Source organism: Rhyacophila brunnea, unplaced genomic scaffold, assembly GCF_057557595.1.
Source record: "Rhyacophila brunnea isolate RB1 unplaced genomic scaffold, BYU_Rbru_1.0 scaffold_15, whole genome shotgun sequence".
In the NCBI taxonomy this organism is placed as follows: Eukaryota; Metazoa; Arthropoda; class Insecta; order Trichoptera; family Rhyacophilidae; genus Rhyacophila; species Rhyacophila brunnea.
The window spans coordinates 38,851,073-38,875,037 of record NW_028232806.1 but is presented as its reverse complement, the minus strand read 5'-3'; the positions used below and the strand labels follow the sequence as shown (position 1 = coordinate 38,875,037).

At 34.9% G+C, this 23,965-nt stretch overlaps 1 protein-coding gene across 1 annotated transcript in view; it reads left to right on the top strand.

Annotated features, from left to right (window-relative positions):
* Positions 1–23,965, top strand: part of LOC147075308 (neprilysin-2-like) — a 94,920-nt gene that overhangs the window by 59,572 nt on the left and 11,383 nt on the right. The window contains exons 2-5 of the mRNA XM_085942743.1: positions 11,267–11,333; positions 12,967–13,103; positions 15,329–15,448; positions 23,178–23,423. Of these exons, the coding sequence (XP_085798869.1) occupies positions 11,302–11,333; positions 12,967–13,103; positions 15,329–15,448; positions 23,178–23,423 (535 nt within the window). The 5' untranslated portion in view covers positions 11,267–11,301. The remainder of the gene's footprint in view (positions 1–11,266; positions 11,334–12,966; positions 13,104–15,328; positions 15,449–23,177; positions 23,424–23,965) is intronic.

Here is a 23,965-nt window from a genome sequence, read left to right as displayed (position 1 = left end):
AATTCCCGAAAACCAACTCTACTTCTAATTTTATAAAAAATTAAATTTTGCATGGCCTATCTAGCTTAGATGGTCAAATTAATTTTTCCACGAGACGGAACGATAATTTTAGGGATTTCATGAACCAGAACGGCGCTCCGGTGCTTTCCGGTCCATTCCGAGCCCTGTAACTGATTGTTAATTGTGTGCTAAATAAATAGATATGAATATTGTCATTATTAAGTTCGTGTCTGGATTTACTGGATTTGGAAGACGTCATAATTATTTGAGTAGTTTTAAAAAAAATATGTTACTTACAATGTCCATACATCATCTACTACATATTATCTAAATTTGAATTGTTGTTTTGCCACTAAACGTGTTTTCAATCATCAAAAGATTTATTGGGATTTCGATCGACCTAATTCAGGGCTTAAGTGTGGCTTGATGTGATTTTACCCCATACTGCTTCTTTAATTGTTCAATAAAGTTTAGTTGATTGCATGCAGTGACGTCCTGAGGCAAAGTGACGCCATGAAGCAGAATTAAAATGCTATCCAATTCCGTATGAAATAATAATTACGTGTTATATTATTATTATCAAAATTAATTGAGACTTATGTAGGTACATAATATATACTATGTTTTTACTCGCCCACGGTGACCGATGGGCTAACGTGTCGGCTTATACTGTCGTAGGTCCCAGCTTCGAATTCTGGGTCTGGAAAATACAAACATTGTTTTTCAATGTGTGTTTTGAGTCAGAGTTAGGACCTAAAAAGGTTGAGCAAGTGGCTAATATCTATTTCTCGTAAAAACGAAAATTTGTTAATACAAAACCTCCACTTTGTGGAGGCCCATATGATCTTCTTAGGATCGGACATGATAAAAAAAAACGGATAAATGGAATAAAAATGATAAACTTCTGGTGTGGATACTATCTACTGAAGTTTGGAGTAGGCATACTTCTTCAGGGAAGCAGCTTTCATTCGATACCTACCTTTTCCTACCACCATGATTAAAACTCGTTCGACGCGGACGACACGGCTGCCGTGTCCCCGTTAAACGGCCATTAGAGATGCATTTAGCATGTTATTTAAATGTGGTAATTAAAAATTAATTAAATGGTATACAGTGATTGTGGTAATTAATGATTGTGTATCTCGTAATTAGGTAATTAGGCCAATGGATGTTACATACCCTCCAGGGTGTATCCATGCACCCTCAGTAAAAGAGATATCCAAAAACTTTAAATATGGTGGGTATGTGGTTGTAGGGTATGGAGAGGTTCCTTCTAGGCATTACGCCTAATCGCCCGGTAATATCGATTTCCAAAAAATATGTAGCATTGATCTATGCATTACATTTTTGTAGAAGGTGTGTTAATGCTTGTGTATTATTTATCATGTAACTCATCTTTCCAAATCAAACCACTCCCTGTGTGAACACGACAGACGCGTCGCGTCAGTATGAGCACTCTATAGAACAATGACAGGTCATCCATAGACAACAACAGGAGGGGCGGTAAAAGTAGGACCAGTCGTTGTGAATGTATCGGCAATGACAAGGCCGAAAGAAGTGGAAATAGCTTGGAGAGGTCTTTATCAAATCATGATAATGGTGAATTACTACGTTCATTATTATATTAAGTATAGCGAATGACCAAAAAAGAAAGCCCAATGATCTTGTTTCTTTACCGGAAACTACTAAGTGATTCATGTAAATTTTTTGTTTTTTTTTTAATACAAGGATCATTACTCTCTACGACAGTTGAAACACTTAGTACCGTAGAAAATATCACTCACAATGAAAAATTCGCCTAGCACTTACCTGCCAAACATCGTAATGAAGTAAATAATATATTTAAATTAATTCTGTTCTGCAAAAGGTCATGATATCTCACCTTAAAAATAAATTTGGAAGTATAAACGACGGCCAACGTCTCGTAACAACAAACCAAAGTTGCCAAATAAACAAACCTTTGCCTTGAAGACCAAAATTAACACATTTTAGCCATTTCGAAGGGAAATAAATTTAATCGTCTGGAAGGATTCGTAAAAATATGTAATGTCTTTTGGCTTATATGTACACACGGTGACCATATATTTAGTTTAGACTTTATAGAGGAGGATTTTTTTTATTTTAGTGAGTCGGCTTTTCGATTTATTTACTTGTTTTTTATTATTTCATGCAAAGTAAAAACAAACAAACGACTTAAAACTAAGTATATGCTTGCATTCAAAAAAGAAAGTATACAAATTGGTTATGCATGGGAATAATGAAATAATTACAAGATAAAAAGAACTTTTTAAATACAACGTTTTTAAATTTTCTGTTGAATCATATAAACTTGACTTGATAAGCTTAAACGATCAAAAAAAATGTATTTGATAGAAATAATACTGAAATGTTATTTTGACACTCATATTGATTTCCATAGTAACGCACGCATATGTTAATAATTTAGTTGTTAGGACCCTAGCAACCAATAATAGTGAATTGGATTACGGATTTCTTCCAAAATAACTGAATTTAATTCTACTTAAAAAATGGCTAAAAGTATTAAAAAATGCATTGGCATCGTGTTCTGATATATTCTAAAAGTTTCAAACTAGCTAGTCGGAAAGTTAGTTAAAAATCGATTGCAAGATTTTTACCGGACAAACAACCACCCGACAAATAAGAATACGACCTAATAAAAACGTTATAAAATAGAGCAAATTTAGTAAATGAAAAAATGAAAAATAAGAATAAAGAAACCATTATTATAATATCGTAATATCATGCATTTGGTCGTAGTACGTGTTGATCGTTGTTGGGCCACGGATTATTTTTCGACAACTAGTGACTAGATAACCTAAATCTCAAATTACGTTGACAGATTCTCAATCCAACTGATCGTCTGCCGCGATCGCCCTCGATCGTGAAGTCACTTTTGAGTCGTTCCCCGGAGTCGTGAGTAGTCGTGAGAGAATTGAAATAATTCCTATTTTTTGACGGGAGCGTGTTTGTCATGTAATTGACATAACAACACAAATTTGACGTTTACATAATGAAGGCCTTCTGACTTTATTTATTATTTTACAGACAATAATAATACAAAACAAAAATACCCTATAACATACAATCAACAACTTGTTACTTGTCTAAATTTAATTTGTTGCTTTGGGTACTTATTACTGAGGTATACCTAATATGACTCCTTTATTTGAGGTTATATGGATACTATCCGTGGCTTTATCCAACTGACTTTCTCTTAGGTATACTTACAAATTATAGTTTAAATGCTAGACGTATTTTTTTCGACTGTGGTGTAAATGCCAATCTGCATTCTTGGTGGTATTGACTTGTGTATCCCTGATAACTATCTTAGAAATCGGGATCATCAGTTGTTTGTTCTTTCGAGGAGCAGAACTAACCTGCCATTGGTGATGCCAATTGGGAGGGCAATAATTCTGTTAAACCAAATCGCTTCGGATGTAGATATATTCTATCTACGTGAGGATGAGTAGATATAGGTGGACGTTGTTTTATAAATTCTTAAAATAGGGTCCGCTTAACTCATTCAGTGTGATTCCATGCTTTATTAATTTATATTTTTATGTTTAATTTTTTTTTTTATAATTTTGTGCCTCTTACTTTACTTTTCATACTTTTGTGATACTGCAAATATTTATTTCTTCTTTACACTGTTTCTTTGTTTTTAAATGTCATGCTGTGAACGCCTTGAATTTGTAATTCGTAATGTTCACGGTATGTAAAAAAAAAAAAAATTGAAATTAAATTTGAATCAAATCAATCGCCGACACGATTGAGTTGGTAGCTGAATCGTTCCGTGTAATAATTGCTATATAAAGTTAACGATTGCTCACGACGATCGTTGAATCTGGTTGGATCTGTGAGTCTGCTAGTCTAATTATTAGGCCTTTATGAAATCAAATAACGTGATAAAATATAAGTAGCTGATATTATTATTGCAAATGGTGGAAGATTCGCAATTAAACAACATTTCGAGTCACATTTTCCTATTTTGTAAAAATCTATCAAACTATCAATTCTCTTTTAAATTAGGTTGATTTGCCCTTTTTGGAGTTTTATTCCTTTCCCCACAAGAAAATGTAGTCACCGTAGTTTCGTAAGTTCTACAAAATACAGGATAAATAAATCCTTCAGTAGGTACTTAAGGTACTTAGGCACTACTTTATTTCCTACTCTTGATGCCGAAGGTCGGCGACTATATTGCGGTAGGTACAATTTCCTATTCGGGGCATTTCGTATCAGATTGTGTTCGGTAAATAGGACGCAATCAGTTGTACGCACACATTGTGGTAGTGAACATTTATTCAAATAACAGGTGGCAGAAAAGCAATGAGACCAGATAACAGTTTCTATATCCTGCATTTCAGCAAACGGTATTTTTGTACGTACTTTAACCTTTTCGTTGTTTGTCGTTTATTTGAAATTCAACGCTTATTAATTTTGGACAGATACGTTTCAATTAGATTGAATTAGACTATTTGATATTGATTTGTATTAAATATCTGATAATAATGATATGTGCATAAGTATTTACGATATAGGTATATAATATATATGTAATTACGTTAAATCATGGGGTTGCTGCCAAAAGTTGGTAAGTCTATAATTTAGGTAAAAATCAAGGTCAACCGATATAATATATCACATGCACATAAAGCACAAAGAAATTAGCATTATGCCCAATTTTAGAGGGCATGTCAAACTATGAATTGGAATGACTCCATAACATGATTTCAAGATTTACCAACATTTGGAAGTAACCTCACGATATTATATTAATATCTATAAATCACTGAGGGAAGCGCTGCATCCATAGCATATATAGACCGCACGCCACTGTGGAAGATATATTAACGGTTGATTGTAAGCATTACATTTAATAGTCATTCATACATAATACTCGTAATTTAATTATGTATAAAATAACAACTTACATAGTAATTAATAAGTATTGATTATTAGGTACACGACAAATGCAGAGAGCTACAAATAAACAATAAATATTTTAATAAATACCTATCTCAATTTTACATCAACACATTAATAATTATTTTAAAACATTTGTTTAAAATGTCATGAATGTCGCAAATAATTAATTTTAGAGATTTGTCACAAGGCATTAAATTAGCTATAAAAAGTACAAGCAAACATAATATAAAATACAATGAGAAATGTGAACAGTGATCATTTTACAGAGTGACTTCCACATACACCAGGTATTTTATAGTCTTAGACAAAGATACACCTGTGCGTAAACAAGGGAACATTGCTTAAAACTGTTTACAAATATTTGTTTAAATTTACGCTGTCACGTAAGTGGAATATCATCATCATCAGCCTGAATCTATCCACTGCTGGATAATCGCCTCTTCAAGCTGCTTCCACTTTTCTCAGTCATGTGCGTTGCGCTGCCACGTACTTCCGCAGAACTGTATCATTGTATCGATCCAGCGGCCTCTAGGTCTACCTTGCGGACGTTTTGTATCTCTGGGATACCACTGGATGACTAAATTTGTCCAACCATTGTCTCTTATTTGAGCTATGTGTCCAGCCCATCTCCATTTGAGGCTTTTAATGAACTCAATTACATCGCAAACCATTGTCTGCTTCCTTATCCACTCATTCCTCTTTTTGTTCTTTCGCGTTATGCCCAGCATGCACCTCTCCATACCAAGTTGTGCTACTCTAAGTTTCTGGATCTCTCTTTTACTTAGGGTCCATGTTTCACACGCATATATGATCACGGGAAGTACACACTGGTTGACCACTTTGCGCTTTAGGCTCAGTGGAAGATTACTTTTGAAGACACTGGTCAGGCGGTCAAAAGCACTCCAGCCTAGCTTTACTCTGCGAACAATTTCATCAAATATACATACATCTATAGACACTTGTTGTCTCAGATAGATGTAGCTTTTCACCTGTTAGAGCTGAGTGCCATTGATGAGGATCTCTTTTTGGCCCGCAAAGCAGTTGAACATGACTTTCGTCTTTGTTACATTTATTTTCAAACCTACTTTGTTGCTTACTTCAGCGAGTTCCTGTATTCTGCTTTGGAGGTCTTCTGAGTCTTGCGAGAAAATTACTATGTCATCGGCAAAGCGCAGATGACTTAGGTATTCTACATTTATGGGGATCCCTTTGTCATTCCAGTCAAGTTGCCTGAATAAATCTTCAAGGGTAGCTGTAAATAGTTTAGGTGAGATTGTATCACCTTTTCGGACTCCTTTGCTGATAGGAAATCTGCGCGATGGTTTATGGAGATTGACAGATGCTGTTGCACTACTGTATATATATTATTGAAAATATTTATATAGCGCCCAGCGATTCCTTGTTCCTCATAGTCTATAAAACCCATGCATAGTGGCAGTTTGTATTCCTGGCACCGCTCTATGATTTCTCTGACGACTTGGATATGGTCCATAGTGCTGTATCCTCCTCTAAATCCGGCTTGTTCTCTCGGTTGGTTCTCGTCTAGTACATTTTGCAGACGGTTTGAGAGAATTTTTGTGAACGTCTTGTAGAGAATAGGGAGTAGACTTATTGGACGATAATTTGATAGGTCTTCTCTGTCACCTTTTTTTATGAAGAATGACAATGCTGCCATTTTCCATGCCTCTGGGACATCCTCTTTGCGTATGCAGGCTGTGAACAATATTGTGCAAGCACTTCATTTGCATCCTTTCCCGCTTTTTTGAGGATATCTATCGTTAGACCGTCTTCCCCCGGGGCTTTCCAACTTTTCATGTAATTTAAAGCATGGATTACTTCCCAGGATGTGATTTCGGGAGTATGGTTTTCCGAATTTCCATTTATCTGAAGATCTAAGTCTATAGTCGTATTGTCAGTGTCATCACTGTAGAGATCGCTGTAGAACTCTTCAACTTCGCTTAACAAGTGTTCCCAATTTCTGATGATAGAATATGGTCACACATACATAGTTATTAAATTGCCCTCTTTAGAGAATTTGGGTAAAAACAATAATAAATGTATTTATTATTAATGCTCATTGGCAGAGGTGGAATGATGGCATTAAATCGCCCCGAGAATTTGTTTAGTCATCAGCTCAAAATTAAATAATAAATAATATGTCTAAGTACCTACTTATATGATTATGAATTTCTGAGTTCCCTGAGTATGAAGTATGAATTGCTGATAATTAGGACTATTGTTAAATATTGAACGGTTCGGAGAGCGAAAAATGTAATAAACACAACATGACAATACGCCAGAAATTATTGTAGGTAGGCATATAGTGGCATTGAACAGTTTTAATTTTCAGTTATTTATATCATATTTTTAATCTATATAATATGCATTTGTTGTTTACTAAAACTGTAATTATTCCGCAGATGCTTGCATTAGTTTTTATATTTTTTTTACGAAAACAATTTATTCCATGTCGACAATTATATTAAATACCTTTTTCTGTCGGCGCAGATGCTTTTCGATCCATTAATTATTAATTTAAAATTTGAAATTTTCATACATTTCGATGCATCATTATTACACAGTACGATTATATTAGGTTGGGGTAGGTTAGGTTAGGTTGGGTTTGGTCTAAAAAGAAAGTTATAAAACTCATGCGGGCATCTGCGACACATTTACCACGAAAACTCTCAGTGTTTTATACCTATACCACGATAATTCTTCAATTTGATGTCTCATTTTAATAAGACTGTAATACCTACCTCCAATTTAGGTAGTCTTCTTTCATGTGTGTGCTTATATAAGCAGCAGTTTTTGGTCTCTCATATAAAATTTCAATTTTGTCACATCTGTGGTTTTATCGGTTACATGTAAGTTGTACGTATGCAGTTCATCGTGGAACACTTATTCGTACGCCGCAGTACGTGAAACATGAGTTCGTATAATATTTTATCAAATGGCGAGTTCTTCGTTGAATATTTCACCGTGGAATACATTTGTACGTATCTTACAAAAGGCGGCGATAGTTTGGAAATAGTACTGTTCCAATTAGATTAACCCTAACCTAACCTAACCTAGTAAAGACATCTCATAAAATTCGCCTCATATTGTAGCATACGTACAAATATGCTCCACAGTGAAAGGTTCAACTAAGAACTCGTCATTTGATTAAATGTTACACGAACCCATGTTTCACGTACTGCGGCGCACGAATAAGTGTCCTGCGGTGAACTGTTTACGTACAAATTTCCGGATACGGGTTTTATCAGCTCAAAAAACGATGTGTTAAGAATTCATTATTTTATACTTCAGATTTAGGTAGGGATGATGTTATGAATAAATTGCCTATTTTTTTCCCGATTGGTTGCTCGGCCAAGCGGTGCTAGGAAGCTCAGACATAATATTACGCCGCGAGCTAAATCCAGCTCTGCAAATTGGCCTCCATTGAAACGGATTATTAAAAGAGTGCTGGGTGAAATTAAAAAACCCTGCGGCGCTGCGACATTTAACATCTTGCTCAATTTTTCATTACCTATCTCTCGTACGGCAAGAGTGGCTGGAGAATATGTTACTAATACGAGAGCACCACATGAAAGCTTTGCCGATGAAAATTTATTTACCATGGCATATATTACATACGAAAACCCATTATTTACTACAAATATTAGGAGCGTCGTTGTCGAAAAAGTAAAAGTGTATTATCTTCCGGCATAATGATGAGATTTTAAAATGAAATCATTTGTGAAAAAATAATATTGTATTATAGTGGCTTGTTGGGACAATAATTACTCTGATCCAAGGGTAGGTACTATGTTGTCTTTTTCCGTTCGTTTGTCCTTAATCGTGCCTGTACACGTGCATGTATTTACCTGCACCAATAGTGTGTATTTTAAACTATCGTATTATAACTGTTTACACGTAAAAGTACTCACTATATCGACAATCTCATTCTTCAAGAGTAAGCGAGACGTGATGTTGTCATTTTCTGGTACTATTTGACAGTCGTAAAAATCCGGTTAACCTCAAAATGAGTCTGCGCGGTGTAGTTCGTTTTTTTCGGCAGGTTCTTCACTATCGTTATACTGAACATGTGAAGATATCGAACAAATCCAACTGTCGCGTGAAAACTTAGAAGCTTCCAAACTTTTTGATTCATGCATGCAATCAGTGACGTCCCGTGGGGGTAGGCAGATTGAGCATCGCTTGGGGGCGGCAGTTACTCGAAGGGCGGCAAATCGAGAAGAATCATTAGGCATATATATAAATACGTATCTAACCTTAGTAATAACGGAAATATCTTTCTATTAAAAAAATCACCTCACTGGTTGGAAACAAAATGTATTAATTAACATAAAATGTTTAACAGGACTGTAATTTTTTTGTCAGGTTTGCGATATCTAGTTTACTTCCGTTGTCCTTGATGACCGGCAATGACACATGCAGATTTGCGAATTATATTTGAATTATAGGTAGATACATACTTACCTAATTAATTTATCCAAATATTTTGGCCAGTCACTCGCGAGTTTTGAAAGTTGTCAGGTGTATTTTTTCATGTATCTGAAACTGTGGCCTCGTAATATTGTCTATTGAGATGGTATTTAAATTAGATTATTTAGTGGTAAGTATATATTTTGTTAGTAATGTAAAGTGATCAGTAATCATGAAAGGATGATAAAAATACTGTATAAAAAATAGGGTGACATTTTGGCACTGCCTAGGGGCGGCATTTTGTCTAGGGACGTCACTGCATGCAATCTTGCAACTTGCATGATAATACATGTTTACACGTGCATTTTATTGTTATGGCCGCGATAATACGTGCTGTCAGCAGTAAATACATGTACGTGTAAATGGGGTTATAGTTTTCTCTTTTGTAATAAGTAAATTTAATGTTCTACCCCTCTTGGGACTCCAATGACCAATCTATCAAACACCGAAATAGGTTCAGTTGTTTTTACATAATTTTAGATACAATACGGCATTGCTTATAATAATAACAATAATAAGTGATTTATGCTAAGCATATCGTTAGCAGAACCATGAGTACCCTGCTAATACAATTGGACTCTAAAAATAGTTGAACAACTTAACATTGAAATTGTACAGATTGCGATATCTTCTACTACGAACGAAATACGTGGGGTAATATTAATAATTATAACCTTTATTATTTCCGACTGCTCTTGCATTAAGAGCGTACTTCAGTGAAACGGCAAATAATTTTCAACAGTAGTTTGCCAACCAATCGCCAATCGGAGACCGACAGTCGACGTATCCGCAAGTCGATTTGTTTTGTCATGGCGTTGGATGAAAATATTCTTAAACCGTGTAAAGATGACTAAAAAACTTTACGCATGTACTTAAAAAAGAAAACATATTAATGAATATAGATACTATTATTATTAGTAATATAACAATAAACATAACATTAAAGGGACGCATGTTGGATTTTCACGACAAATTATATTTCGTTCGGCATGCGTCATTTGCACAATCCGCGCATCGCCTAGCCACGATCTTTTTAGACCATGTCTCAACTGAAGTATAGCCTTAAGGCCCGTTTCAGACGGGACACCGGTGTTGCACTCGATATAATATAGGAGGCCTTTGTATTCGAATAAAGGGGCCTTTGTATTATGTATATGAACGCTCAGAGCTAATGAGTCAACGCATAATTTCGCGTTATAAATTAGAACATAAAACTGGCTGCGGTAATAAAAGCAAGTGTATCGGCGGCTTGAGAATCTAGCGGCCGACGGAAAAGTGTACGAGATACGCTTTGACTCATTAGCTCTGGGGCGTTCATAAACATAATACAAAGGCCCCTTCATTCGAATACAAAGGCGTCCTTATTATATACGAGCGCGACACCGGTGTTTCGTCTGAAAGGGGCCTAAGCCTTTCGAATAGTTTTTTATCGCCTGTCGTCGCTTTAACTAGGCACCTACGTGATACTTTCAGTAAAAACGTACGAATTTCAAGTTTATGTGGTATGTTTATAATTATATTATGTGGACTGGTTCCTAAGTAAACTATAAAATATATAGTTATCACACAGCGATTATAAGTATAAATGGACATTTTTCACTCATTATCGCGTATTGATAATGGCGAAAGACACGATGGGACAGAGAAAAATATTTTTCAACTTTGTAATAGATTATTTTAACTAATTACGGGTCGAGCATTAATAGCTTGTACCTACTTATTATGAAAATGGCATGCAGTTATTTACATTTAAAATATATATATTTCTGTTGAACGAAAAATGTTACACAAAATATTGCACAAATATAATTTTTTTCATTTTTGATTTCAGGGTTGACGCCGATAGAGATTCGGTGAATAATTCGAATGGCAAACAATGGCACAGACACAGTCATTAAGTAAGTAACCCAATGATCTATGAATTAATTTTTTAATTCAAAATAATTCATTATTCATTCATTATAGTATTTAATAAGCCGCCCGGTACAAACACATTTATTTGCCATTTCACTTTTAATTGATTCAGGTTATTAATTCAATTCCGTACGGTAGTTTGAATCACTCTCGATTAGGGAATCCAATCCCGGGATTTCGGAATTACAATTTGACAAACCCGGGATTGGCATTTTTTCCATTGTTAATATATTTTTTTTATATTTACAAATAACATTGATAAAATCGGTCAAAAATAAATCTAGTACAATTTATACTATTTAAGACATTTATTGTTAATATTGTTTACATTCAATCTTGGAAATACATAAGTTTAACGGAGTAAATAATATTGTAATATAAATTATTAATAATGTGAATTTAATATGAGATTGCTGTTTCTGATAGTAAAGACTTAATGAATGGGTTAGCGAGATTTAAAATAGTAAGGCAAATCGTGGTGTATGGCTTTTTCGCATCATAAATCTAATTAGTCAGCCAAATATGAAACTGTCGTAAAACATATGAGATCATGGTGGAATTACTTTGTTAAAAGTGCGAAGCATTGTTTTTTCTAATCTTTCTCATTTTTATTAATTTATGTGAAATAAATAAAATGAATCGGCAACTTACACATGGGTATATAAATCAAACTTCATTCAAACTCAGTTTATTTCTAATGTAGCTATTTGTTATTAAAAGTATTCGTTCTGTTATATTTTGGTTTTTATTTTATTTTCCATAAAAATTGATAAACAAATCAATCCCGAAATCTTAGGGATTATGTTTACCAATCCCGGGATTCATAGGTATCGAAAATAGCTCGGGATCCCGGGATTGGAATCCCTACTCACGATGGACCAAAACAAAATCACAAAGGCGACACAAATAATATACCTAACAATACATCGAATTATGTTATATTATTTGTGTCGCCTTTACGATATTATGTAAATACATGTTTTATTATTCAGTTGAAAATGTTTGTTTGAGACGGACGAAACCGGTCCAAATTTATTAAATAAAAAAATGGAATAAGTACAAAAATTTTTGTGTTTTATTAAATTAATCAGTAATAAAACAACTTGTTAGAATGCATCAGTCACAAGAGCATACCTACTAATTAAATTTAAAAAAATATTACTTTACTACTTACTACATATTTTGTTTCTAAAAATTAATTCTATATACATACCTTCATAAGAATATAAGTTCATAATAAATTGTATAGGTAATATGCTATAATTGTTTTTTTTAATAAAAATTCATTTTCTATATTAGAAAACTCAAATCGGGGCACGGATGATAAAATGTTGATAAACTGGTCTACTGTCAACCAAAGTCTTGAGATTCAGTTCATGACATCCGGGAAACATATCTGTACTCCTTAAGTTTCTTACGCCACAGTATACGCTCAAATAACGTGGAAATGTGGAAACGTGGCGATCGGTAGAGGAAGGAGCTTAAAGCCCAAGGGAGAAAGGCTCGAAGCAAGCGCGCAGCCGAAATCCATTGTCTGTGATGCTGTGGACGTTGATATACAGACCCTGTCTTCACACCAGGTTGTAAAAAGCTATGACTATGATTTTGATATTCCAGGCAGCCGGGATGGTGGCGGAGACGAAACAGACTGGAGAGAATCCTGACGATTATGATTCTGCTTTCGCTTGTCGTCATCATTTGCCTCGCCGTGGGGCTGGGCACCGCTTTGGCAAATGATGATCGACCAAGAAGTGGTAAGAATAGTTTTATTCACCAAATTATAATATAATATTCTGTCACAAACACATGTATACTTTTAGCGAGCTTGGAGATTTCTTCAGGATCTGGCACCACATCTTCTAGCACTCTGTAGCAGCCATGGTACCCGGTAGAAAAATCCGTAAAATATTGTCCTGAAATTACAAAGTTTGTTGCCGTGTAGCTAGTTTTATTTTTTTAATAATATTACGAAAAACTTCTCAATCCCCTCTATATACGTTTTGAGGACGTCAAACTTATGTACCCTGACAGTACAGTAGGTTTATAGTATAGGTACTGTTACATTCCCAAATGGCCCCCATTTGGGGATGTCTCTGTGAATCTGGAGAGGCACAAATCGATATCAAATCAACAAATAGTAAGGGTTGATTGCGAAAATAATTAAATAATGTTAAATATCTGACCGGCAACATTGTCTGAATGCCGTTACAAAAAAATCGCCGGCAACGCCGCATTTGTACGGCTCGTAAGCGACGGTTTGTTTTAGCGGGAGAAGCATTTTTGACAGCAACGCCGTAAGCAGTGTTAACCTCGCTATCCGCCAAAATTAAATTGAAAAGAATTTGTATTAAAATGTAACCATTTAGTATATAATTAACGTAAATATACCTTGCCGTTTCCACCACAATTCCGATGTGTTATTTGTCCACCTCCAAGTCCTGAATCCAGACGAAAATCCATACAAAGAATAAAAGTGACAGCGTGCCTTTCACTTTCGAAAATGGAGGGAAATAACAGTACCTACTAGGAGTACTAGGGATTGCAATACCGCATGATAATACTTACCAATACCATTATATTTAAACCATTATATTAATCACTGCTAACCTTTTAATTACCACATTTAAATAACACGTTAATTATATCTAATGGCCAACGATTCCAAACGCGCCAGTCGCGGTGTTAGCACTAAGCGCGTTATCGGTATTCGTATATAGTATACTACTAATAGAACACACTACAAAATAATTATAAAATTAAATTCTATTCTAGTCAATTTTTATTTATCATATCACATCAAATTGAATTGTACAACCACATATTTTTTAATGTTATTACTTTTTTGCATCAAGGAAATTTTGTAATATGTGTTTATCTTCGTTAGCTGGTCGACCCACCATGCGAGGCCCCCAGGCTAGAGCCTTGTCAGACCCCCCCCCCTCAGGGCCATGATAGTCACATCTCAAAGGCGTCAATTCTCTGTGATATTTCTTGGTCAGCGGCAACACTACAATTATAATTTTAGTTAGTTTAAATAAATAGGTAGTGAAATTTTGTAATGTGTTTCAATGCGCCGGCAGTAACTTGTTGTATATAAAGGCACGTAAGTATCTGACCTGGTGACAGGCTTCCTCTCTCCATCATAACGATCCATCGTTTTCCCTTCAATGCCTAGCTCTCGTCGTTTGTTTTCTTGAAGCGACTGACTTTCTTTCTCAGACATTCGGACATTGATTTCTCCACGGCTCGGTTTGATCTTATCGTGTCCGAAAACTTGTACGTATGCCGTTCACCGTATCACAGTTCACCGTGAAATGTAGTATCGGAAATATATAGCCGTATAAGACCGTCCAACCTCTTTGGGTCGTATGGTACTGACATAAAATTCATTTCAAAATAAAACACCGTTCTTGTCGGTTTGCACTTTACAGGAAGCCAGCAGCAAACAAATGTTGAAAATAGCCGATATACTGGATTATCTGTTTGGTAAGGTTAGGTTTTCATTCATGAATTCACGAATTTTGCCAAAATCAGCTAGGTATGAAAATTGAATTCTAATGTTCATATTGAATCTAATAAAATTGGAGACCGTATAGTATACGGTCATCTTTTTCCGATAAGAAAGCTCACGGCGGACTGTGCCACGATGAAATGTTTTACGTACAATTTATATGTAACCCAATCTTATCCATCTGTCCGCCCGCGGAGATAAATAAATTATTTATCATAATCTTTTTGGCGCAAAATTGTTTTATCTTTTATTAAGTCAAGAGAATTAATAAAACAAGATGACACCGCCAAATATCGTGTTTTCATTATATAATAACACGTGTTCTCAAAATATTTGCTAACCACTTTGGCAATGAGATATCATCACTCCGTTCTCTCTCGCCCTCTTTATGAGTATCCATACTAAGAGGTAGCATTACCTGTGTACCATAAAACACAATAAATATTAAAGCGAATCATTCATTTTCAGATTTCCTGATCAACCGACCTTTCATCAACCATCAGTATTTGATAGCGCAAGAGAAGAAAGTCAAGCTGGATGATAGACTTGACAACGCAGTCTGCTTAAGCCCGGGATGCGTTTTAGCAGGTAATTTTCAATTATATTTACTATTATAACTAATATAAAAAATAGCTTATTGTGATTATTGCACTTGGCATGCTATTGAGGATTCCAGTTGTAGGTTAGCAATATTTTTATTGCATATATTATCCACTGCTGCTTTTTACCTATATCAGAATACGTACTTGAAATAACTAATACTAAATAAAAATCAGTGTAAGTACATACTTATATACGCGCGTTAGAAGTAACACATCTTTAGCGTAACAAAAACAAAACTTGTGATAAACTACTCAAGAAAAAGGACCGCTTATTGGAACGCCGTTGGTTTATTTCTATACACTTTCACTTATATTACTAACTGATGTTTAATCGTTTGTTTACGTAAGGAATTGCAAATGGCCAACAATAATAAATTCGCTGCCTAGGCAACGGAACAATTCTAAACTATAATATAATACTGTATAATCGTCACGATTGCAGTATCATACTGTCGTCACTATAGGATTGGTTTGTCGAATATCCGTTTTTGTCGAAATCGACCTTAATGCAAAATAATTTGTTGTATCTAAATGGACCAGAACCACCCTTTTCTTTAAATTGCTTTGTAATGAAAACAGGATTCATATGCTACGAGGGTGGGTCAATAATTCCTTAGAAAAAAGCATTAAAACAGTTTTTATTTTTGTATTTTTTTTTATTTCTCAACATAATCTCCTTGGAGCTCAATACACTTGGTTAGACGTTTCTCAATTTTTTTTAAACCGTCAGAAAAATAAGTTTTCGGAAGGTCCTCAAAATAAGCATTTGTCCGATCGATGACTTCTTCATTTGAAAAAAAACGTTGTCCACTTAGCCATTTTTTTAAGTTTGGGAAAAGGAAAAAGTCACTGGGGGCTAAATCTGGCGAATACGGTGGGTGGTCGACCAATTCGAACTTCAATTCTTCAATTTTAGCCATTGATCGTAAACATGTGTGAACACGGGCATTGTCCTGATGAAAGAGGATTTTTTTCCTGTTTAAATGAGGCCGTTTTTCTTCAATTTCGTTTTTAGCTGGTCCAATAAAAATGCATAATAATCCCCTGTTATTGTTTTTCCTTTTTCCAAATAGTCAACGAAAATAATTCCACGTGCATCCCAAAATACAGTAGCCATAACCTTACCAGCTGATTTTACGGTTTTCGCCTTCTTTGGACATGGTTCGCCTTTCGCAATCCACTGCTTTGACTGTTCTTTCGTCTCGGGAGTATAGTGGTGTATCCATGTTTCATCTACAGTCACAAAGCGACGAAAAAATTCATCCGGATTGCGTTGCATGAGCGACAACAGGGCTTTAGAGGCCACCACCCTATTGCGTTTATTGTCGACTGTGAGCAAACGCGGCACCCATCTTGCAGAAACTTTTTTCATGCCCAATTTGTCATGTAAAATAGAAATGACGCTACCTTTTGAGATCCCTGTAACCTCAATTATCTCACTCAACTTTAATCTTTGGTCACTTAACACCATATCGTGGATTTTATTGATCATTTCTGGTGTAGTCACCTCTACAGGACGTCCTGAGCGTGGTTCATCCTTTGTTGATGTACGACCACGTTTAAATTCATTTAACCAGTTATAAATAGTTGCAAGTGAAGGAGCAGATATGCCGTGAACTAAATCCAACTCATTTTTTATTTCCTTTGCTGTTAACCCTTTTATATTAAAATGTTTAATAACAGCTCTAAACTCAATTTTCTCCATTTTTGTAAACAAGCAAATTTTTTTTTAAATGAACGAAAATAAAAAACAACAACCCGACCAATCTGATTGAAACTTCGCAGCATACTGAATCGGTAGTGCCGCTGCATGAAAACAAACCGCTTACAGTACTAGTCGCGCCACCTGTCGGCTTTTCTAAGGACTTATTGACCCACCCTCGTATTAAAACAACAATTTAAATACCTCCATGTATTTAAATATAGGATAATGTAATTTGTTTTTCATCTCCTGAACATTTTACATTTGGTCTATTAGACAAACCAATCCTACCGCAACGCTGTGGCGTAAAGGTAGTGCGTTCGGCTGATTACCGAACAATCGTTGGTTCGAATCCAATCGAATGCGTTTTTTTTCATGTGAAAAACTAAATTATGTGTTACAATATGTCACACGCCAAAAATACGCTCTGATCTGATTTCTCAAACGCGCCAAAAGAAGTATAACTTCAAAAATGTTTCCTATCAACACTCGATGGAAAGGTACCCAATTGGGAGTCTATCACGACTTTTTATATTTACCAATTTTAATTAAAAAAGTTATCCAATATTTGCTTCCAATATTGGTGATGGCTGATAAGAGCCGCATTGTTTAATCAAGCATTATCAGTAGAGTGACAATAAAGGAGTGGTTTAATGCTTTTATTTATTAATTATTCAATACAACGAAAATATAAATATTTTCGTAAGTACTTACCTACAGTTTTAATAAATTGATATAATCAATAATCATATAGGTATATTGTTTTAAATTTGTATGTAGGAACGTTCTAATTGTTATTATGGTATAATTATTTTAATGTGTTTCCATAAGCCATCGATTTTTTTCCACTTATATTAATAATAAAATTGTGTCTATGATTTCGAAATATTTGATTGTTTGAGTGTTTTGACTGTTTCCATGTTAACTTAACACAATATAGCATATAGTAGTGATGGCGAACCTATGGGACGCGAATTTTTTATGTTGAAGAGAAAAACAATTGATATCTTAATAATTAAAAAAAAAAATGTACAAATAAATACTTAAAATAATTACAAGATAAAAAGAATTTTTATATACAACGTTTTTAAATTTTCTGTTTAATTATTATGCTCAATATGCTCAAGTACTTGATATGAAGTAAATAGAAAACAAACAAATATAGAATACTGAAATGTCATTTTGATTTCCATAGTAACGTAGGTACGTATATATAAATAATTTAGTTGCTAGGACCATTGGCGGCTTAATCCGGAAAAACCTAGCAGGTCAATTTTGAATATATTATTTTAAGGACTACATATTACATTTTACTAGCCTAGGACCATCGCCTTAGCAATCGATAATAGTATTTTACTTTTTGCGGATTTTTCTGAAATAACTTTCCATACAAAACAGAATTAACTGAAAGTGAATTCAATTCTACTTAAACATGGCTAAAAGTATTAAAAGAATGCATTGGCATCGTGTTCTGATATATTCTAAAAGTTTCAAATGTCTAGCTAGTCGAGAAGTTAGTTAAAAATTGATTGCAAGATTAGTACTGGACAAACAACCACCGGACAAACAAGAATACAAGCTAAAAATAACGTCGACATAGCCAAGCGTATTTTCTTCGGTTTTTATTAATATGTTTACCAATTGATGCGCAAGCAAAAACGACAAAATTCAAGCATAAAAAATGACAGATCGCATTGTAAAAAAATAGGAGGCAGATACTCTTCAAGAATAAGCATTACGTTTAATTTTAATTGCATAAATCGTTCCTTAGGTTTTATGCGTCGCACATAGTATTATTACACTGACCTCAACAGGCGACTGGGGAAACCACGGCGCGAACCACTGATTTTGATTGATTTATAATCATTATGATATAATGACCACTGTAGCGAACGAATGCCTCATCTGATCAGAGCATTTCTGACGTCAATTTGTGCGTAAAGAACCAAACTAAGTAATACAGTAATATTCAAGAACTAAAGTATATTTGTTGAACCTTTTTAATAGAATTCTTATAACCAGGGCTTTTTTTTTTTTTAAAAAAAAAGGTGCCGGAACTCACTTCATGTCAAGCTTTTTACTAAATAAAATTATATTCAAATGTCACTTAAATGAAATTTAAAGGAGCTATGCCACGAAGCGAACAAAAAAAGGTTGATTTTTACGATAATTTTTTATTTTAGCCAAAAAAAAGCTACAGAAACAATAAAATACATACATTATATTTGAAATATATTGTACAAATAAGACTAAATAAGACTAAATTTAAAATATAATTGTTAATACATATGTAATGTATTTATTTATGAACTTGAATAAAAGTTTAGAGTGATTTCCAAAGTTTTTCCAATTCTCGTCTGATACATCATCTCGATTCCTTTTCTTAGTGTTAGAGTCTAAGGCCGAATGTCTTCCTTTAAGTAACCACCTATCAACATATTTTGAAGGATCGAAAAGTGTCAAGGGTGGTCCCACGAGTTTGATGAACAAGAGTGCCGAAACTGTTTTAGTGTTTAACGAAGCTCTTATTGTGGTAATAATTAGATTCATTTGCGAAAACCCCCGTTCACATTCACTTGAAGAAATGGGAATAGAATTCAGAGCATATACCAAACGCAAGAGTTTTTCAGAATATGTCTTTTCGAGAATGTATTCGCGAAATCCACGAATCATTTCTCGTTCATCTAGTTGTAGCCTGATCGAAATGTTTCTAATTTCCATCTCTCCAAATGTCAACCGATTATCAATATCTTCAGGCCAATATTTTTGGTCAAGTACGCGAGCCCAAAGTGCAAACTCAACATCTTTATTATCTAGCAGCCTTTTTTCAATTGACGTTTTCAACGTGGAATAAAATATTTTCGGATCAATAGGAGGATCATTTTTAGAAACTTTTTCATGAAGTAAAACTCCACGAAAATGCAGATTGCTTATAGCAGCTGCAGCACATTTATAATAGGGTCCAAAATTCTGTTTTCTTTCTTCAAAAACTTGAACGAGTTCATTTATTTTTCGATTTGCAATGTGAAGGTTCACATTGCGATTTTGTAGGTCCAAACTAAGTTCCGACAATTCTTGGAGAGCGTCGCACATCAATGCTAGATCCAATAAAAATGCTGTTGATGTTATTTTGTTCTTTAAGCCACTATAAGTACACTTGCCATTTTTATCTCTTGTAGGATCATTCATCGCTTCTTCAAAATGACGCACAAGGGATTCATAATTATTCCACACAGCCGAAACTGAACGAAAACTAGATGCCACCCATCGGGTACTTAAAACTTTTCCGATTTTCAGTACCTCAACGCCTAGTGATTCTGCACATAAATGCAACTCTCTATTATTTTTCGGCGACGCGTGGTATAAAACATAAAGTTTATCAATAAATGATTTGAATCTATTGATCCCTGAAATTTTCTTTACAACATCACTTACTGATAATTCCAATCTGTGATTAGTACAATGCCAAACTATAATTGAAGGAAATTTTTCTGTCAGCAATTTTTTCACTCCATTTTTAGAACCTAACATCACAGCAGCGCCGTCGCATGCAACCGAAACTAAATATTTTTTTAAATATTCTTCTGTCATCCCATATAAATCAAGAGATTGGAGTAATGATTCAAATATTCCTTTTGCCGTTACGTCTTTAAGTTCAATCAAATCCAAAAACAAATTAATAAAACACATTCGACACAGCATCGAACATACACAATGAGGGTGGTTTTTTGGCTTATGGTGGTAGACTCATCAATTATCAAAGAAATTATATTTTTCGATTGAACAATTTCTTTGAAAACATTTTTTCTCATTTCATCACATATATGATTTACAATGTTAATACATGCGTTAGTGGAATGGAGAATATGACCCATTTCGATCCTATTTAGTTCTTGGAGATTAATTTCACTTTCAAACATATTGAATGATTAATTTTCCTTAGCTACTTTATATGCAGTTCGAAAAATGTTTGCTGTTATTACTTTTTCGCGAGGTAACGATTTTAAAAAAGTATTTTCAATCTGCTTTTTTCTGGCTTCAGAAATGATTTTTAACGCTGCTTTGTGTGCAATAGATCCTCTGTGATCGAAATTTTTTTTTCGAAGTGACCCCAATTGTAGCTTCCTTTCTTTCCCAGAATACGTGATTTCATTATTGGCCCATTCTTTGGATATTTTCATTCCCATTGTCGTTTCAGTTCCAAGAGTTCCGACATTTCTGCAAATTGTGCAGCCAAGTTTCATTTTGTGTACCGTAAAACCCCCTAACTTCGCCAAGTGTCCCTAACTTCACCTAAATCAATTAAACACTAAAAACTCATGTTTTTACTATCGCACCACTTTAAGCCACTAAGGCGATTTTAAAGATAATATTCGTCCTGTCACCACACAATTTTCAAACCGCCATTATTTTCGCCGTGTTTGTGTTAGTACCGTTTTTTCGAGTCCGGTTTGAAGAGATTTTTTCGGAATACCTCTGAACTTTTGCTTCGTTCACCATTCGTTTTTTGAGCAAAAATCGTTTTTTTTATCTAATGACCAGCAGTCTGGCCAATCGTTTTGAGTTAGACCTTGATCCCCGAGATCAGCTCGAGATGATTCAGGAACATCTACATGTACCGATATTTCCATATCTTCTGTCATCGTTTCTGTTACTGTTTTGAACTTTTTATTTGCGGAATCGGCGCCGCTGCCGGTGGTTGAGAAGTAACAGGAAATTTTTTTCATATTTAAACTTGGGGTTGCACTAAATAATATATAAAATAGTTGCACAACACGTAATCGCAACACAAACTGACTAAACAAACGTAAATAACAATATACGCAGATGCCGCCATGCGATAAACGTCAAACTGTCAAAATCATAATACGCAAAGACATACGTATGAAGCTAGTTACATACGCAGGTTTGCTATTTAAACTATACGGTTACTTCACTAACACTAACACGCCAACATTCAAAATGGCTTCCACCTGTACCTTATTTTATCATTTTAACGAATTATTATTGTAATTACTTAAGCGCAAATATTTTTTCGTTTAATTGATTTTGAAATAAAACCGTGAAAAAAGGTGCCGGAACGCCGTTCCACCGCGTTAAATGGAAAAAAAGCCCTGCTTATAACTTTTTTTTTCATTTTTCCCTATAAAAAACTGCTTGCCACGCCAGACAGTCAAAAAATAATATTTAGGAAATTTTGGCACGCGTAAGTAAAAAGGTTCGCCAACCCTGGCCTATAGTGTATTTGTTTATTTTCACTAGGCGCGATTAGCTAAGGTGTGGGGTGTAAGGTTTGCACCCCTGCCTAAAGCACGGGTAGTAAATCTGGTTACATATTATTGTAAATTGTACGTAATTATCCGGTATGAAAGTTCATCGTGCGTTGTCGTACCGGAAAGAGATGGCCGCATATCATTGAGATCAAAAAATGACGCGTTGTTCGTGGTGCATTGCAGACAGTAGTGTTTAAATTTTATTAGATTTAATAAGAACATTAATTTGAGTATTTACCTACTTGCTTGCTAATTTACTTTTGAACCATACAGAATTTTATATATGATTGTATTTCTCATTTACTTACCGACCTGTTTTCTTCTGTCTTTCCGTAGTATTACGGTGATTTTATTACGTATTTTTTAAGTGTTTTATTTAGACATAAATTTGATCTCAATACTATACGGCTATATTATAATATATCCAATACAACTGCTAACGTACGACCAACTGCATACACAAGTAGGTAATATACACGGAATTAATTTTATCAGTGATGTACTGGGCCAGACGGTGCTCCGGCTCTTCTTCAAATAGATATTCCTTGTCACAATTATGTTACGCACACTAGGTACTTTTCAATCACGTAATTAAAGAAAAATATGTCATTGTTAGGTATTTTTTACTTTTTAACTTAATTATGTAGGTATATTTATTCATTCCCAAGTTAACTGTGGGAAAAATTGGAAAAGCGATTAGTCAGTACAATTATTGCAATCATAATGTACTTTCTTTGCAGCCAACAACCTGATCAAAAACATGGACATAACGGTGGACCCATGTGATGATTTCTACGACTTTGCTTGCGGAAACTTCATCAAAACCACTCGAATCCCAGACGACATGACCACCGTTGACGCTTTCTCCGTAATCAGCGAGTTCCTGCAGGACCAGCTGAGGACGGTCCTAGAGCAGGAGACCACGCCCAACGAGCCTAAAGCTTTTGGAATCGCTAAGGATGTCTACAAGGCGTGCATGAATACTGGTGAGGAAATAACTATATTTCACTATTAGATCCCTGATCCTAGACGGAGATGGCAATAAGATTGAATAACTGGCTGGAGTACTTGCGAGTACAGTTGCGTATTTACCTAAATATTCATGTTTGTATTTGCATCTCTGTGGTAAATCAAACTTATTACTTAAGTATTGTTTGCGGTGCACAGTTTGAATACCACTGGCCATGGCCCCAAGGAGGGGGGGGGGGGCTAAAAGGGCTCTAGCCTGGGGGCCCGGCATGGCGAGTCGACCAGATAAGTGAGATAAACTAATATCACAAACTTCCTTCACTAGCGAAAAAAGTCGCCTGCGGTTGTGTCATGAAAATTTTGATTATTGTGTGTCGATACTTGACAACTCCATAATTCAAGTGGATGTATTAAAAACATTGAAAAATCACTAAATATACACTGAAAACCCTTAATTTTACCTTATTCACCATTTGGAAAATGCTATTTTAGAGCGTCAATTCTGCGTCATACCGCCTTTATGCTTAGCGATAGGTAGGGGGGCCGCCAATGATACTAG